Raw genomic sequence first — 19,609 nt, 5'->3', positions numbered from 1 at the left:
GCTAGTTGGCCTCTCTCTTCTTTATATTGCGGGCAGTATATCATGTTGTACAGACAATGTAGCCTACTGGCAATAAACACAGTTCCCACTATGTTTGCTGTTAATAAACTACTATTTCATCTTGTGTGTCCTATTCTTAATCTGGAGAGTGCTGCTTCTTCTTCCTGAACCTCTTGTTTGTTAACTAACAACTGTACAGTATCATCGGAGTGTGAAACAATGACAGTAGTTGAATGTACTCAACCGTGAATGGAAACATGTATAATATGGAAGATATACAAAAATATATATTTATTCAGTATGAAATATAAGTGAAAAGTTATAGAATTATTAAGATACATTCCATAAATAACAAAGGGGAAATATAATGAGAACATGGAGAAAATTAGGCTATTATTATTATAATCAATATAATCATTATTATTACTATTACTACTACTACTACTACTAACAATAATAATAGTAATAATAATAATGCTAAAGTCCATTGAAATGAAATGAACAGAACTGAAGTTAATGTAAAATAAATGTTTTTTGTGGCAGTTGTTGTCCAGGCCCTGTGTGTGTGATTGACAGCTGAAGCGCCCTGCCTGCATCGCCCGGTGTCCGCCATCTTGCCTCTCCCTCCCTGCCTGTCTGAAGCCGAGTGCGGAAGTGGAAACGGCACTGTGCGGGTTCAGGGTTCCGCCTGTGGACGGCTTGCCAGATCCTTCAGCCGACACAGACTGTTATCCATCAAAAATCACACGTTTGTGATTAGCAGAAACCCCGAGGAGAGATGGCAGGACGGTTACCGGCGTGTGTTGTCGACTGCGGTACAGGGTGAGCTATTCAAACCGGACCGCCATGCAGAGAGCACAGAGGTTTTTTTGGGTGTCACCGAGTAGCTTGGTAACGTTAAGGGCTGTCAGTGTCAGCAGCAACTGGGTGTGTGTATGTGTGTGTGTGTATGTATGTGTGTATTCAGACAGCTAGCCAGCTAGCAAGGCTAACATGCTAACGAACAGCTACACATATTTTTCGCCCATTCATTTGCGAGATAAACCCAGTCAGATTGTTTCGGCTGCTAAGGTTTGATATCCGTTATGTATGTAGCTAGTTAGCTTCACCATTAGCGGGCTAGCCGTTTGCTTTCATCACCAGAATATGTTTTCTTCCTGTCGAGGGGATTTCATTGCAAGAACCTATGCTGTGGCAAGACCGAAACCTGGCTGATGAAGGCTTCCCTTTTAACTGATTTCATTCATTTGGAGCTAGCAAGCTGTTTACTGGCTTTTTTTTGTAATATCGCATCTTTTCCATCAGCTTTTCCACCCCCGTGCATACGTCGCAGAGGTATCTGTGACTTTAGGTATTGCGATTCATAAAATGTTTTTGCACAGTGCTTTGGATTTGAGCAGGCGCAGAGCGACTTCCTACACAACCTACACTTCCTCATTCACGCTTTTTAGTCCATATATGGTCGTTTCTCGGCATCCGAGCATGTTTTTTTGATTAAGTTCTCTAATTTCTCCTCTTTGTCGGGCGACTGTTCCTTTATCTAACCGATTTGTCACAGCTGTAATGACACTATAAGCATTTACTTTGAGGGCTAATGGACATTTTAAACCGACTGTCAAAATGATATTCCGCAACATATGACCTCGTTCTTTCTGCAGCAGTTTGTATTGATCGTTGTGCATACCTGCCTTTCCTGTTATGACACCATTTAGGTTTCTTGATTATTGTTGGGATGCCTTGTTTTTTCTGTCAAAATGAGGGAGTAAGATATGTAAGACATCTATTAAAATGTCTTACATATCTTACTCCCTCAAACAGTTGTCTCTACCCTTTTATATGAATGAATCAGTTATTGCTCTGACGAAGAGAACTGTTTTCTTTTTAACCCGTGCACTCATGTAGATGAGGCCTAATAACAGTACTCAGACAGCATGATAGTTATGCTCAGTTCGGTTTTTGGGGGCTAACAGTGGTTTGCATTGCTTGCATGTAGAGACTTGAACTCCTCACTCCTCACATTGCATTCCTCTTCACTTATCCCCCTCCTCCCTTCAGGCTGTTAACCAGCCTAGTGCTTCTGGTCCGCACTGGGGAGGAAGAGCAAGAGAGAGTGCAGCTGACAATTAGGTTAGCCTGCCTAGTTCTTCCTGGAGCAGATGGTTTTTACTTTCTGGCCAAGCCCTAAAGTCATGAATCACCATATCTTCCAATATTGATGACCACAAGAAGCTTATAGGCCTAAAGTCTCCATTTAGGTTGGGATTAGGTTTATAATCAGGCTTTTTAAGTGAATATTATGATGAGTGCCAGCTTTGCAGATACAGCCAGAGAGTACCAACCAGCAGCAGATGTTGTGAAGGGCTGGGAGGGTCGAACAGCTGTGGCCAGCCTGGTCAGAAGCAGGATATCTCACACAGCATAGCTAAAGTCTATGAGTCATGCCCATGATGGCCAAAATGTGACACTCCATTTCCTGTCTGACATCAACCTTACAAGTGGCTTGCTATTATTAGGATAGAGTTGACTGTGCAACAAAAGAACAACCGCTACATCCACATTTGGGGATGTTTTTGGAGTAACAGTTTTCATGTTGTTAGCAGTGTTGCCCTTCTTTGTGCAAAACTAGCAATATGCTATATAATCAAGGTTTCCCCTGTAGAAAACATAGGTGTTGTTGTATCTTAGTGCAGTTGAGGAGCTTGGGTGGAGTCGTTCTTTTTCTGTCCTAAGCAAACAGTTGAAAATTTCATAACTCAAGGCTACAATCATTAGTCAGCCTCAGCATGGATCTAAATGATAAGTTCTGGGCTAAAGTAGACCTTCATTACAGGCTGCAGGCTTTCTATGTATTGCCAAAGAGTCTATGCCTCACTGAGCTCAAGGCAAAAAAAGGTGTGCTTCACTATTAGACGTATCATGTAGCAGGAGATAGATCACTGACATAGAATCACATTTCTAAGCTTTAATTCAGAGGATAACCCTCTCTCCTGATGCATATTGTCGTTTGCCAAACATTGATTAATTCTCCAAACAAATAGCTGCTGTTTTGTTGAGAGTTTGGCTGACTGCTGTGTGCAGCTCCAGCTCTCCTGTGCAGCGATGTCCACTGTCAGGCGTGTGGTGTGTCAGGCTTGTTGAGGCAGGTGGCTGCTCCAGACAAGCTAGGACTGTTCTGTGGAATGAAGCGCCGTGTTTTGCTGTTCAGAGTATTACTGCTACACTCTTGGCTGCTGCGGCTGTCAGTCCTTGTTATTATTGTAATGAGATTGCCCGATATGGGCTTGTGAAGGCTGATACCAATCGCACCATTTTTGGATTAAAGCTGCCAACAGCCAATATGTTTTTTTGACAGTTATTTAAAATCTTTAAATGTGGCCACTTTCTTGCCAAAAAAACACAAGTATTCAGTCTTTTCTTCCAGAATTTTATACTTGTCAAGGTGGAAAAGCGTCTGAAGCAGCAGTTAGGTTATGGGATGCTAACACTCTCCGTTAATACCCAGGATAATAATAATGACAGTCATGACAACAGTAACAGTAAAAACATGCATACTTGTGTGGAAACCAATCAAAAGGTTGCACAAGAATCAATTTGGCTTAAGGACTTCCCATAGACAACCAGTGTAGCATCTCTCAATTATACAATAAAGACAACAAATGGCATCGTATCCATCATATCAGAGGTGGACGACTTTGACCGGCTTACATCTGATTTTTTTTTATTAAAGGCCGGTATCGGCTCCATATATTGGCAAACCAATATATAGTTAAGTTATATTATTAAGTTATTTTTTAAGTTGGGTTATACTTGCAGTCCAGTCAAGGCTTAGTATTTATCTATTGCAGCGAGGCCCAGGATTGCAGAGATATGTTGGTCATGTGAATCCAGGCAGCCTCTCCACATAGTTCCTATTTTTGCTTGAACTATTTTCAGTTTGGGCATTTATCTGATACTCCTATCCACAATGACTTGCACTGTTCATTCTCATCTTCAGCCCCAGCCTGAAAAATTGGTGCAGGGCTGCAACAAAAGTCTCAACAAAAGTCAGTACATCATCCACATATTTCTAAACACATTTTAGAGGCACAGATATTATGGTGTTTTATTATGCTAAATGTCAAATCATTAAAATCACATTTAACACATTTCCTTGAGGAGGAGAAGCAGAGAAACCATGATTTATTTTGTTGGGATTGCATTGGAGATGGGGCCAAACTGTGTATCAAATTCATATTGATATTCCAGTATGAAAGAACACAATATTGCAAAAGCTGCAATATGAACGTATTTTTTGAAATTCATTTTTATAGTCCATGCAATCCATGAGCAAAGTAGTAACTAGTTTCTGGCATAAAGGCACACAGAAACACTGCACAATATAAGGAGAGTGGTCATTAGTAAGATAACTACTCACAATCTGCCTCACAATTAGAGCTGGCTGTGAGAGTATTTCAAACATGTTAAAAAGAAATATGAACTCAAAAACTACAAAAAAAGTTAAGAAATTATAATATTGTGAGTCATATTGCAAGTCTTATAGAAACTGTAAACACTGACAAAACATGATATTTGTCCATGTTGTGTGGTCTTTAAAGTGCTTATCTGCAAGATTCTTGTTTTTCTTACTTTATTTTTTTCTTAGTATAATAATAAATACACTCTATGTAGACTGTGGGTTCTTCTATTTCTTCCTTGCTTCCTCTTTTCATTCAAAACAACTGCTGTTGCTTCTGTAAGCATAAAACGCATCACTTCCTTGTACAGCAGAGGATTTTTCTCAGTAAAGAGGAACCTCCTGTCACAGGTGCTTAGAACAGCAAATATAAAAGGTTTGAATCATTATTAGGCTATACAGTATGAGTTGGTGATAGAGTACCAAACATTTATTTATTTATTCATTGATATGAAAAAGTTGCAGATTATTACTTTAGCAGCCAGGTCAACAAACAAAAGACAAAAGACACAATGTTTTATATGCAACAATTACAAAATTGTTAGAATACTGACAGTGTCTCGAATTTGACAACTATCTTCATGTTCTGCTCACACTTCTAACTCACTGTCTTAGCACACTGTAGCCTATTTCTGAGACTTCAGAGGGTTCATAATATTCCCACATCATTTCTTTTAAAGACTGCCGATGTGGCCCTTCATGCTTCTTTTATAAACTCCAATTCAAAGGAGCTACTATTATGACCAGGATGTAGCCTATTATGCCCACAGTGCCTTGGCAGTCCTCAGCAGTGTCCTCTATCAGTCCCTTGGGCCCAGTGTGCAGGAAGCATGGGGGTTCTGTCTGGGCCAAGCCTTACATCTGGTTAGCATGTGCCCAGCAAAACGCCACAGTGCAAAAGGAGGAACACAGAGAAGGCTGTAAAATGTCAAGTCTTTGATGCTGATGCTAAGGCTAAGGCGTCTGTTGGCTAAACTGAATGAATAAGCTCAGTGTCGTTTGGCCAAATTATTGTAGTGTTGTCTGAACAAGGGGTTAGAAAATGGCTTGACTTGACAATCAAGTGTCAAATGTTGCTTTTGTGTTTGCAAACTCATTTTCATATACACTTTTCTCTTTGGTTTAGGCCTCGCTTTGACTTTTCATCACACAGAAAATTGACCAATAAAGAACGCAGCCAGTACTGAGGTCAAAGCTAGTCTATATTAAGGACGCTCAGTTTATAGAGAAGTGATTCTTTTTTTTCGGGAGAAATATGAATACGCTTCAGTTTTGCGATGTGACATGAATGGCCCTTTGAATGGCCTCCCATTAGCAAACTGCAGAGCTGCTGCTGATTTTGGCATCCGACCAGTCCGCTGAAAGACAGTGATGGTATTGATCAAAACGATAGCATAGGAGATCACATTCAAATATATTCTTAAGTGAAGTAAACTTTCATGCATACAAATGTAGTGCCAGTAATCCAGCTGATGCTTGGATTTGTCTGGCAAACCGGAACATGCAGCTTCTCTGATGTGATGCTTTTCTCTTGCAGATACACTAAACTGGGGTACGCAGGGAACACAGAGCCACAGTTCATCGTTCCATCATGTGAGTATTTAACTGTGCATTCAATTCCCTCACATCAGCCAAGCAGGCCAGTGACACAAGCAATGACCGTGATGCATCTTTGATGAGAGGAAAATATACATTATATAGATATATATATACGGTACGTATATATATTTTGACATCTCGTGCTGGTTTTCATGATCAGTTCCAACAATGACAGCATCATTAACAATAAGAAAATAGGTTGAGCTACTTTTTGCTTGAGTGGACAGGTTAGTGAACAGGTTCTCCTGATCATAGCAGTAGAAAACGTGTCATTGTAAATGATAGTTGTTACCTGGCAAAGTCATCAGCTCTAAACCACAGGATAAATTACAAAGTTCAGTGCTGTAGCATTGTTTAAAGAGGAAAATGTTCTGAAACTCATATTTCAGTCAATGAATAGGAAGGCAGGGTGAAACATGAGCTTTTTAGCCACTGCTGGTTGAATAACATTACTTATGCCAGCACAGATCCTGATCAACATTACATTGAGAGGCTTGATATAATTAGGCCATGCGATAAATAGCCTTCTAGATTCAAAACCATGAGGGTCTATTCATTTACAATTGAGACATTTATCTTTAGCATTGTAATTATTTGCCAATAAAAAACTACAAGGCTTTTGTAAAAGTTATAGAGTTTAGTGCTGTATTGACGGAACATGTTGTTTTCCTTTTCATGTCAGGTATTGCCATCAAAGAGTCAGCCAAGGTTGGGGACCAGGCCCAGCGGAGGATGATGAAGGGGGTGGATGACTTGGATTTCTTCATTGGAGATGAGGCAATAGACAAGCCCACATACGCTACTAAGGTACCAGACCCTGACTGCTTCAGAAAAACTACTGGCAAAGCAATTTTGTGCTGTTGGTTTGCATCTTCAAAATGTCCCAGGCATAAATCCAGGACCAGAGGACAAATTTTAATTTCTTTGGAGCACTTAAATTGCCATAGTACATGTAATGTATTTAGGAATTAGGCCACTGTCCCTGAGAAACATTTACACATTTCACCGTAGGCGGCAGTCTGTAGGGACAGGAGCAGGAGCAGGTAGAGTTCCAGTGCTTTGTGGAAGTAGACTTTAACAGGGATGGACAGGGATGGAATCAAACCTGTGACCTCCCAGTCACAAGATAGTCTCTAACCACCATCCCAGCCTGCCTACCAATTACAAAAACGTTTTTTATGTGAAGTATACATATTTCAAACCTTTGCACTGTGCATAGAACGTGGAAAGCTGAACACTGACAACTCATATTTCTCAGATAGAGCCCTCCTTAATGAACATTGATCAGCTTCAAAATTCTCCATCAGTGCCTCAGAGGTTTGAACTGACTGACCGCCCTAACAGACCGGGGTACTTAGCATCTATTTTTAATTTGCATGGAGTACCAGGTGGGTGGAAGTTGCCGCATAGGCAAATATATAGAGTTGGAGAAAGATTAGACAAGTTTAGTATCATGAATTTGGTATAATTTTTTGTGATTGACAACTTACCTGATGCAGTCTAATTTAACTTGTTGCAATTAATCCATCTGGAACTCCAGCTATATTAATGCATGTTTTAAACACTATTTGACACAACTCTGGTGTGTGGTGACCCTCTCACACTAATCTCACAAAAAATGCAGCAGTGTGTACATAGTTGTTAAAATGTCTTTGTTGTAATTTAAACCAGAAATGAACACTTTGCTCCATATTTCATGTGTATGAATGTGCGCATTTCATAATGGGAAGGAGCTTTGATCCAGAGTTTGAGTACAGTTCAGTGCACAGTTCCAAACCTTTCATTCTCCCCAACAACCTCCATTCCTGAGGGAGAATGAACGAATACATTTCGGAGCAGAATTTTCCAAATGGTTCACTCTCTTGAACTACCTCCCTTCCCAAGAGGTGTGGTGATGTGGTTCCACTCCACCCACTGCATCCGGCATAACAAATGCATGACATCATGTGACAACTCGCATATTGCGCATTTTAGAGATCGTTGTTGCAGTGTATTACCTGCATGTAGAGAGGAGTCTGTCCTGTGCTGCGGACCCTTTGTCAGATGTCATTATTTATTAAAGGACTGTGATGCCAGAAACCTGCTTGGCAACTCACAATAAGGGCTGCTCCTCATATATAGGGGCTACAGTCATGTAAAGATTACCAAATTTCTTGTTTGAACTATTACAGTTCAAATGTTCAGTTCAGAAGAAAACTGGACAGTGATCTCACAAAAGCATGCCTTTCTCTAGTCTATGCGTTTTTTCCTGGGATCAGTGAGACGAATTAATTGTCTAATGCTAATTGTCTCATCTAAAAGTTTGATTTTGTACATGCACTTTTTGTTGAAGCAGACAAAAACTAAATTGTACAAATGACCTTCTCTTGTAGTGATGCCAAGTATTTCATCATAATTTCCAAATGTCCAGCCACCAAAGCTTGTTAAAGAAGATGTTTTTGAGTGGGGATGAGGTTTTCAAATCGCACAAAAACAGAAACCTAATTTTGAATCCGTTCAGAAGCTCTCCGCAAGACAAAGGCACAACTGGAAATCATTTGCATGCCTTATGCCAGGAGAAGACACATTATTTCCTATATTTCATGATGTTATTTAGGTGGTCAGAAAAACCTGTAGATTGGCAGCTTCATCCAGTTGGCAGGGGAAAACTCTGAATATAATGGAGGACAAATGTCCCTCACTAATGTTCACTAATGTTTCAAAACAGTGTTGCAACCCTTTTCTCATAATGGCATCCACATTTTAAAACATATCTGCTGTGTTTGCATTAGTCTTATTTGCATTTCCTCCACTGCCCTGATATCTTGTGTGTATTGTTCTGATTGGCTGTCCTTTTGACCCCTTGCGGCAACAGTGGCCAATCCGTCATGGTATTGTGGAGGACTGGGACCTGATGGAGCGCTTCATGGAGCAGGTCATCTTCAAGTACCTAAGGGCGGAGCCTGAGGACCACTACTTCCTCCTGGTAAGAGTCCCTAACCCTGACCACTTCCCGGTTCTACTTCCTGGTTCCTGATGAATGTTCTGAGTGGCTTCTTCCCTCTTCCCTCAGGCAGTATGCAAAATTAGCTTTTTGTCTCACCTGCGGCTTAGTAAACAAAAAAAAAACCCTGCCAAAAACGTGTTTTTCCAGCCAAAATGGTATTGTGTGAAGCATTCAACAACGAGATAAGAACAGATTCATAGATTTAATTTAAAACTTGGTTACTTTTATGTTAATATTGTCTTTTTGGTGGCCTCTCACCTGCTATGTGATGCCACATGGGAATAAACTTCAGTTTCAACCAATGTTACGCTAGCAGGGTAGTTAACATCCAGGCATTCATAGTGCCATTATACGTATAATACTTTAAACTGAGACTAACCTAACCTTTAAGTCTGAATATAAATCTGTTACAGAATAACTGTAGTGTGTGTGTGTGTGTGTGTGTGTGTGTTCTCTCTTTGCAGACAGAGCCTCCTCTGAACACACCAGAAAATCGGGAGTACACAGCTGAGATCATGTTTGAATCCTTCAATGTCCCGGGACTGTACATCGCAGTGCAGGTTCGGCCTCATAAGCTGGGATGTCTGTTGTGTGAATGAGAGATTTTGTTTGACCCCGATTGACACTTCATGCAGGCGCATCCTTCCTCCCATCTGAATGATAATCATAATTATCCTGAAATGCATTCTTATAGGCCAGTTTTAAATTTCTTGTTTAAGAATTTTTAGCCATGTATTTTATTTCTTTATTTCTATACTACTTGCTAATTTGACCATTTGACCAATTCTCATGATAATGTGGCAGCAGCCTATCTGTGTATGAACAAACAGTATGGGCAATGGTAGTCAGTGTGACATTGCTGTGTGTGTGTGTGTGTGTGTCCCTCCCAGGCTGTGCTGGCTCTGGCAGCCTCCTGGACGTCCAGACAGGTGGGAGAGAGGACACTGACAGGCACAGTCATCGACAGCGGAGACGGCGTCACCCACGTCATCCCAGTGGTGAGTTCACTGACTGACAGACGCACGCCGGCCAACAGACACCGCTCAATCAATTTCTCACTCTCACACACACATACACACACATACACAGTTCCTAGTTCTTGGAGAAAGAGCGTCCATTTGAAAATGTGTTGTGCCAAATGCGTTGCGTTGTCTGGCAAAATCTGCATCACCGAGCCGATATCAAAGATTGCAATTGGACCCGATCAATGCGATGACAAACACTATTAAAGATGAAAAGAAATGGGGCCATGCTATAGGCTATTTATTCTTAACGCAGTTGTTTAACCGAGTATCAAGCTTATCTTTCCTCGCTCGCTTTGGGTTTACTGATTTTAGATCGATCAGAGTGATGCTTATTGTACGCAGCTGTTTAATTGTTTAAAAAAATGACAAAAATATCAGAATATTAAATGATGCAGATCAGATCAGAGACAATAAAATAGTTGATCAGGATATCCTTGGTGAATGACGATTTATCTGCCTGATCACATTATAGGTCTAGGTTTGTTATTTATGCTCGTACCATTTGACCGTAACTGAGTAAGTGCTTTTTATCTTTTAATAGAGAAGGGGCCCGTCCATTCCTTAAGTGGCCTCGCTGTTTTTAATTTCAGAGAGAGACTTGGTCATTTCATTGCACTGTTCAGAACAGAGTATTTTGAGTGATTGATTATTGTATTCATTCTCTGTTTTCAACAGTTAATAAACATTGACAGCTCACATACTGTAGCTTATATCAATTTCTGACATTGCTTTATGAATGTAATGTATTGGACAGAAGGCATAGCCTGTGCTGCCTCAATGAAAAACTGTTTTCATGTGCAGCCGCCAGGCAAGAGGTGAGTTAGCACCTCAGTCATCAAGCACACACAAACACGTAATAACTATGCGTCGATAAAACTTTGATTTATTAACACATGGTTAGAGGCAGCAAAGTCATGCAGCCATAAGACCAATCTGTTAAACACAGTGTTATATTGAGGTTTTACTGTTTATGCTTGCTGTGCACTTTTACCTGATGTGCAGTTGTTAGTAGAGAGTCCGCGCAAAATGCATCATATTGATCGGATTGGTGATCGGTCAATAACACTGTTACAAAACTGGTAATTGGAACTGGTGGAACGGGCCCCAGAAAACCTGATTGATGTGTCTCTATTTATATACAAAAAGTTACCTATTTCTCTCTATTTCTCTATATTTGACTGCTTTATGCTTCTTTAAAGGTGTTTTTTAATTAATTTCTGCCATTTTTATTGAGTGTCTGACATTTATTATTATCGGCTTGTCTGTAAAGCATTTTGTAACCCTGCTTTGACAAATGATTTACAAATGATGTTTTTTTTATTTTTTATTATTATTTCCACCTGTCTACTTCCTCAGTGTCAGGATAAAGTAGAACTTCAAAAGTAGGCCATGATATTTTAGAGGTTGGAAGGAATTACTCAGTTAGGAAATGTGCTTGCAGAATACATTTTGTGGTTGGGCGACTGAGTCAGCATGTCTGTGGCCACTGCTGAACATACGCAAAACGAGCCAAGCACAACAATGGGGGAATACAGAGAAGGAATCGCAGTGCTTAGATCCCAGGAAAAAATCAAACCATGACAATGAAAACTCATTGGCCATTACAGCTGATTTTGTATTTTGTACACACCCGTGTTCATGTGCTTGAATGTTCCATTCAATTTTGTGCTATGACATCAACACTTTTTTTTTCCCTCCTGCTCTCTCTATTTTTTCTTTCTGTCTCTCCCATCTGTCTATCTCTCTCTCTCTCTCTCTCTCTCTCTCTCTCTCTCTCTCTCTCTCACACACTCTCTCTCTCTCTCTCTCTCTCTCTCTCTCTCTCTCTCTCTCTCTCTCTCTCTCTCTCTCTCTCTCTCTCTCTCTCCGTCTCCCTCTCTCTCTCCCTCTCTCTCTCAGGCCGAGGGTTATGTTATCGGCAGCTGTATAAAGCACATTCCCATCGCGGGACGTGACATCACCTATTTCACCCAGCAGCTCCTGAGGGAGCGGGAGGTGGGCATCCCGCCGGAGCAGTCGCTGGAGACCGCCAAGGCAGTCAAGGTAGAGTCACCCGGCTACATTTCCCATCAGCCACCTCTTCTGCTGAGGAGGATAAGGTTGCCCCCAGAGACCTACTAGAGTCACATTTGTAATTCCTAGTATCATGACCGATTCTGATTATTTCTCTTTCATTCTCAGCATTAAAATCCATTTAGGTCTTTGGTGACTTTGGTGTAGATACACTGGGACAAAGATCTGGTTTCACATTATACACATACATACATACATACATACATAGGTGGATGTGCAATGTATGTGTTGTTCCTTCCTTTCCCTCCATTTGGCCTAGTCTCCTTTCCTTACCTCCTTCCTTGTTTCGCTCCTTCTTTAATTCTTTCTTTCCTCCCCTCCTTCCTTTTCTTCCCTCCTTTCAACTAATCATATCAGTGTAAGGGCAAGCTGATCCCTCGCCAGTCTCACCCCTTAGTTATCTCAGCCAAGTTCTGATTGGTGGATGAAATGTAATGGAAATTTAGACGGAAAAATGATAACGTTTACAAAGAGGAGAGCACATGAGAAGTAGTTGTTAACAATTATGTAAATTGCCCATCTGTGTCTACACCAGTGTAATGTAAACAAATTCTGGTACATTTATTGTACTTGACAAAGTAATTCTGATTCAGTAGGTCTGTTATTTGGGTGGATGCACTGTAAAAAATTTTCTAGCAAATAGGTAAGTGGGTTAAAAAAAGATGCATAGGAGCCATTTTTTCTTTCATCTTTAGACTCTCTTAGTGACAGTGATGACTCTGGTCTTTGGTTTGAAAGATTAAATGAAACCCTCAAACCTAATTTTCCTCATGAGGACACTAGATGGCACTATTGGTCTGCCAGTTAAATGCGGGTTTCCTACAAAGAGGGTTTCCTACAAAATTCTTGTATCTCCAATTCTGCTTTTGTTTTGTTTTGTTTTGTTTTGTTTTGTTTTGTGTCTGACAGTTGACATTGTCCCCAATTCTGGGATAAACACAAACTACAGCAAATGCATTTCAAAATAGCAAAATGCATAAACATAATTTGGAACGCTTTCTCTTTAGTTTCTGAGATAATGAGTTTTTTTGCAGGACATGATGATATGCATTACAAATAGAAGAAAAATGTACTCAAAGATTAGTGGCTATAGCAACAATTTTTTACAGTTTAATCTTTTTGTTTTTCAACAACGCCAAAAGTACTATAGATTTTATTTTCTGTTTCCACTTCCCACTTCAAAACCTGACATGACTGTAATGTTAATTATGTTGTCATTAGGCCTTCCCTTTTAATTGCTCCTTTTTTTTAATCACCATTATTAATTGTGATTCACCTCGTTTCTCTACACTTCCTCCATGTTTATTAAACAGCTTGTTAATCCAAGTCTTTGTAGTGTTCTTGATGTCAAGGACCGTTCTTCATTACCCCGAGACACACAGACGAGAAATAAAGTGAATCCAAATAATTAGCATTCGTCATCGAGGGGATGTGGATTGTGGACTATTGCCAAACATGTTGGGAAATGTTAATTCCACCGCTGTCTGGCTTGCAGTATGGCTCACACTCCAGCCTGCAAATCAAACCAATAGCATATGTTCTGCTACCAATCATTCATATTTACTGTGATAGCAGTAAAACCCAGGAAGGCGCTCTGCACTGTTATTATAGGCATGACGGTAATGCAGCTAGGCAGACACCCGAGTACCTATAATCCCAGTAAAGAACTCCCACCCAGGTATTATGGCTTCCATACCATGGATACAAACGCATGTCCATTGTCTGAAAAGTTCTCTCCAAAGTAGTACAAATACATTAAAAAAAACAGAATAAAAACAAGAGGAGCATGAGAAAACAAGAAAAACAAAATAAGACAGCTAGCTTCGCTTTTATTAGCACGATTGGAATGTGTTTTTTTGAGTTGTTGAGTTTATTACTTAGTTTAAAACTGAATAAAAGCAGGATTAATATAATAATTAGGGGCCCATATAAAATATTTGCAGACAAATAAACATGTAAAACCTTTAAAAACACAGCATACACATCAAGAAATAATGACTGTTTTAGCAATGATCAGACGATTAGATCGACTAGACGGATTTGAGGAACATTTTAAGACATGCAACTCTCACACGCAGCTAGTACCTGCTCCAGGGTGGAAAAGCCTCCCTATATTGATCAATCAGATTGCTTTGCTGAATCTGACTGTTGTCTTTTTGTCCCTTTGCTCCCCCCCCATCAGGAGCGGTTCAGCTACGTGTGTCCAGATCTAGTCAAAGAGTTCAGCAAGTACGACACGGATGGCTCCAAGTGGATCAAGCAGTACACCGGCATCAACGCCATCAGCAAGAAGGAGTTCACCATTGATGTTGGCTACGAGCGCTTCCTGGGGCCCGAGATCTTCTTCCACCCAGAGGTTGGTTAACGCAGTGCGGATTGAGTCTGCTAACCCGCCAATCCTGGCCGGTGTCATCCGCTTACATGACCGCTGTTTTGATAAACGTAGTCTCTCTGACATCAGTGAGAGCTCCTGGATGTTTTACAGAGTAGCGCAAATCACTCAGGAGTGTTTAAGCGTGGATTAATTGCTCCTGCAGCTTCATAAACCTGGCACATGTACAGAATGACACGTTTTCTTTGCTTACTTACCTTTCCAGTTCGCCAACCCTGATTTCACCCAGCCAATCTCTGAGGTTGTGGACGAGGTCATTCAGAACTGCCCTATCGATGTCAGACGTCCTCTCTATAAGGTAAGCTGACATTCTCATTTTACCTCTTTATTAAGCGAAACATTCCTGTAAGTATTAATACACTTTTTCTATTCTATTCTATTCTATTCTATTCACTTGTGATCAATCAGTGGGACCTTGTTTAAGGATCAGGCTTTCAGATTTATGCCTTTTTAGGGCAGTAAAAACGAGGTTTAAAAGTCTTGGCAGTTCAAATATTGACTGGAGAAAGTATGAAAATACATTATTTACCATTTAACAGGATGTGATTTGACTGTACCTTGAGTTATTAACTCTGCTGTCAAGAAGGCCGGTCGGTTTTGCTGATTTCTAATCAAATTAACTTCTTGGCTACTGCAGACAGTCCTGCTGTATTTTTGTTGGAAGCTTGTATATTACTTATAATGAAATGATTAATATCTTTGGTAAGTAGCTGTGTAATAGCCAGGGCTGGGGCTTTGCGTCATGGTCTTTATTCACTCCCATCTTTGAGTTACGTCCACGATACTTCCAGTAGGTGCATTGCACTGTACACCATGCTTATGGGGTTCAGATACTGGATGTGGCCGGCCAGAAGCCAGTTTCCAGTCACTGGCGTTAAGTGCTTCCTGTCCTACAGCTTTGTAATCCCCATCTCCTTTTCCTCCACAGAACATTGTTCTCTCAGGAGGCTCCACCATGTTCAGGGACTTTGGGCGCCGTCTGCAGAGAGACCTGAAGAGGACGGTGGACGCCCGGCTGAAGATGAGCGAGGAGCTGAGCGGGGGCAAGCTCAAGGTGAGAGTACAGTCCGTTTACATGTAGCAGAGATCAATATACTGCCTGACAAAGCCAAAGGGCAATAACTGCGTGAGTGGTGAAGCTGAGGAAAAACGACTTCAACGTATATGTCCTGTCTCACAAGAAGTAGTGTTGATATAGAGGTGGATTGATTATAGTTTAGTAGGATTTAATGGTATAATTTCTGTTAATATGAGATATAAACCTGAGCCATAATGTATGACTTTTAAAGCTACAATATGCTTTTTGCCTTGAGGCAGTAAGTGTATTGTTAGCCCTAACCCTAAACCTAACTCGCCCTCCTCCCCCTCAGCTGGTCAAATTCCCGCCCCAACACTTGTCATTGATCTTGATGAGCTGTCTACTTTAAACAGTATCTATCCCGAGGCTGAGGTAACCAGCATCTATAAAGCCTCCACAAGCGTTGAAGAAGCAAATAGTGAACACAAACAATCTGCAATAAAACAAAAACAAAAAAAGCAATGCTGATGTTCACCGTGTGTTTGAACGGGTCTGGTCTGAAAAAACGGCCCGAGCATCACTGAAAACCCAATTTCAGGCAAATGGGATGGGGGGGATTTAGGCATGTACAGGGTCACAGACACAGACTGATAATGTATGATATATCCTATTAATATATTGTGATTTTAGTGTCAAATAATTGTATATTGCAGCTTTAAAACAAAGTAATTTCTGCTGTTTGCTTTTGCATCAATGAAATAGTACTGCCAATTGATGTAAGCGGTAACTCCAAATTAATAAATTAAAGACAAGTAAATTTGTATTTTTTGCAGTTGTGAGAATAGCATTGTGATGTGAGAAAATCAGTACAGTTAAAACATTCCCTTACCTTACAAATAAGCCCATTAATTTGCATCACCTACATATTTCTAAAGACATTTTTGAGACGCTCATCATTATTGGCATTTTCTCACTGTTCTAACCGTTAAATCCATAAAATCTAATTTCCTTGTTTGTCAAAGGCAGATAGCATGCACTGGAGAATAAACTAACACATTTATTTTCAACAAGTGACTGTTACAAAGTTGCTAATAAAATGGTGAAGATGTCTCCAGCTGTGACAAGCTGCAGCGCTTCCTCTGTAATTTTATGCAGCTGCGGTGCTCGGGGGGATAATTCTAGTTTTGTCTCATATCTGTCGCTGTTTGGGGCTGAGTTATGTTTCAAGTTGAGCTTGTAGTGCTAAAAATGTTTTTTAATCACAATCAAATCATTTCCACTGAGCAAAAGACGTGATTTCAACGTTGCGTCTATGCTTTAGCTCTCATATAGCCCAGGATCATTACGGCTATGTATAGACCTATTTTAGACCAAGCAGTAAATACATTATTACAATGAATAAACATCTGTAAATACCAAAAATATGCACCAGAGAAGTCCTGTAGACTAGCTGACAAGGTAATTATCTGAGCACAACAACATTGCGTCTCTGCGTAGCTCTCATATAGGCTAGGATAATTTTGTCTATGTATAGACATCTAATAAACTTTCACTTTTCAACCCCATTTAAACTTAATTTAGCCTAGACGGCTATGGCCATTTAGACGTGTTTTAAACATCTAATCAACGTAAAATTGCTCAGTGGGTTACTTCTAAAACATGGTCTAAAACTTGGACTACACAGATTTGGATGATAGTAAGACTAAATTTTTTTTCTAGTAGTGATGGTACCTTCCTTGTAATAGTGACACACTTGCATTGCATATCCAGACTCAAGGACTTTGTTGTATATTGTTTATTGTGTACACACATTTTGTACTGTATATAGGATCCAGTCCTCCACATAAAAGTACATACAGTATGTTGAACTGACAATGTTTTGGGCGCCAAATCGTCAATTCTCTTTTTTTCTGGGGTTAAAAGTAGGTGAACGTCATTGGATGTTTAGTTCTTTAGTCTTTAGTACTTTAGTTCGACTTTATGAAATCATATTGATTTGATAGCCGCTTCCCTCTCCATCTCTTCTGTCACACCCTTTTCATTGCATTTTTCAAACTAGTGCAGTAGGTAGAGAGAGACCCGAAACTAAGTTCTTATATGGGAGAAAAAGTCTGTCTCATCCCATCCTGTATCGTCCCAGTCGCTAAGAGTTTGACAAGGTGGTTCAGGTTAACTGGTCTTGTGTCCTTAAACCTTCTCACTGTTTTGCCTCCACAGCCCAAACCAATTGATGTCCAAGTTATCACTCATCATATGCAGAGATATGCTGTGTGGTTTGGTGGATCAATGTTAGCATCAACTGTAAGTATCTCAAATGTACACCCACAATACTTTGTGAACCTATGTGAATGTGTTTTGACTGTGTCATCTTAAAGGAAGGAGCTAAGGTAGAAACCACAATTTGCAACAATGAGCGGAAGACGATATCTTGTCTGTCTCTGTATTTTACTTTTAGATTTGCCGCAACTTTCATCTTGTGTGACACAAAAGGACATAGTTTTGTCGAATCCTCACTTGCAAATGTCAAAACAATCATGTTAATTATTTCGTCCCATGGAAGTGAATGCCTTGGGAGGTTGTGACTGTGATTGCATTATTCTTTTTTTAAAAAGAAGCCCATGACTAAATTATTTGTGTGTGAAGGTGGTAGTTTTACCAGTGAGGATGTCTCTTTGATTCTCAAAGGGTGTCACTCATTGATGTTAAAATGAGCAAATTTAATCAGAATTGTTCCTTGATATGCATAAATGCTGTTTTATATATCTTATGTTTCTGAGTTGAAGAAGGTTAAATGCTATATATTAACTTTCTGGAAAGATAATATAATCATTGAGTGGTTCAAAATTGTAGATAATTCCACCAAAAGTGAAAAAAAAAAAAAAGGCACCTACAGAAGCTCTGCATCAACAGAAAATCCAAGGAAAAAGACGTCACAGTATCGCCCACACTTAGCAACAATGCACTTAGCAACAAAGATAAAATAAAAAATGAGGATCTTGCAGATTACCACTTTAATGTGTTTCCAAATTAAGCTTTACCTTTATGTCTGCAATCATTTTGTTAAGAAAAAGTGTTGCTCTTTTCCAAATGCCTCAGTTTGGAACAGAACTCTTCAAATTTAACCTTTTGAGAAATTGTTCGAATATGACTTTGAAGCTTTGGTAAAGCAATTTCAGAGATGTGTTTGGTTCTACGTGTGCAACTTTGATGATCTTCTGTTCTGTCTTTTTTTTTCTTCTTTTATGCATCAACACACGCTTAATGTTCTGCCTCTCTTCCCACAGCCTGAGTTCTACCAGGTTTGCCACACCAAAAAGGACTACGAAGAGATCGGGCCAAGCATCTGTCGCCACAACCCTGTGTTTGGAGTCATGTCTTAACTCCGGACCTCCGACGTCTAACAATTCGGGGCGGGCGGGGCGGACGGGGCGGGGGGGCAGGGAGGGCTGGGTTAGGATGTGTAAAGGACAGGCTTGGGAGGTCAGGGACAGTAGTGCGTTTGTGCTTTTTGATTGCTCGTTCAACTATGGATGTAAGAAACAAGAGGACGATCCAGAATATAAAAAGGAAAAAAAAAAATAAGAGAGACCAGACCAAACACAGACCGGCTGGAAAATTTATTGTGAATGTTCCTTTCTTTTTTTTTTTTTTGTTTTGTTTTGTTTTTGTTTTGCTTTCCAAAATGAGGGAAAAAAATGGTTTGTAAACCAAAACAATTTTAAGAACATTTCCGGATCTGTTGAGCAACATGCAGAGAGCTAAACGGTGATGATGATGATGATGATGGTGATGATGATGATTATAAAGATGGTGTTGGTGGAGGCTTAGGATGATGACAATAACATTGATGATAATAACCGGACATCAGAGCATATTATTTATGTTTATAGAACATGAGTCCAGGCAATATCCGATGACTCTTGAGATCATGTGATCATTGACAAGTTTAGAACATATTATTGTCTCCTTTTTTCTTTCTTTTTTCTGCTTCAAATGCACTTCTCTCTGTGTATCACGGCAAGAGCTTGTTTATATTTCATACAAAAAGTTTTTTATATGTAAA

At 40.0% G+C, this 19,609-nt stretch overlaps 1 protein-coding gene across 3 annotated transcripts; it reads left to right on the top strand.

Moving 5' to 3' along the window:
• Window positions 1-642: 642 nt before the first annotated feature.
• On the top strand, window positions 643-18,967 carry LOC139648641 (actin-related protein 3). Of its 3 annotated transcripts, XM_071524820.1 has the most exons (12): window positions 643-822; window positions 5,991-6,046; window positions 6,735-6,859; window positions 8,907-9,017; window positions 9,503-9,598; window positions 9,929-10,036; window positions 11,963-12,106; window positions 14,319-14,492; window positions 14,734-14,826; window positions 15,457-15,582; window positions 17,764-17,847; window positions 18,831-18,967. In XM_071524820.1, exons 1-12 carry the CDS (start codon window positions 779-781, stop codon window positions 18,924-18,926), a joined length of 1,257 nt encoding a protein of 418 aa, XP_071380921.1. In that variant the 5' UTR covers window positions 643-778; the 3' UTR covers window positions 18,927-18,967. The 3 variants fall into 3 exon arrangements, with proteins under 3 accessions (XP_071380921.1, XP_071380922.1, XP_071380923.1); XM_071524821.1 differs by lacking the exon at window positions 15,457-15,582; XM_071524822.1 differs by lacking the exons at window positions 15,457-15,582; window positions 17,764-17,847 and having other exon boundaries at window positions 18,831-18,953.
• The last annotated feature ends 642 nt before the right edge of the window (window positions 18,968-19,609 follow it).

The sequence above is a fragment of the Centroberyx affinis genome, unplaced genomic scaffold, assembly GCF_046629955.1.
Source record: "Centroberyx affinis isolate AG114_WGS23_722 - 3 ecotype Tasmania unplaced genomic scaffold, CSIRO-AGI_Caff_v1 ptg001235l_1, whole genome shotgun sequence".
NCBI classification, from domain to species: domain Eukaryota; kingdom Metazoa; phylum Chordata; class Actinopteri; order Beryciformes; family Berycidae; genus Centroberyx; species Centroberyx affinis.
This window is presented reverse-complemented; position numbering and strand designations above follow the sequence as displayed.

Coding starts and splice junctions, on each gene's coding strand:
- LOC139648641 (XM_071524820.1), top strand. CDS start 779: ATGGCAGGACGGTTACCGGCGTGTGTTGTCGACTGCGGTACAGG. Junction 823..5,990: donor GTTGTCGACTGCGGTACAGG/GTGAGCTATTCA, acceptor TTTCTCTTGCAG/ATACACTAAACTGGGGTACG. Junction 15,583..17,763: donor TGAGCGGGGGCAAGCTCAAG/GTGAGAGTACAG, acceptor TTGCCTCCACAG/CCCAAACCAATTGATGTCCA.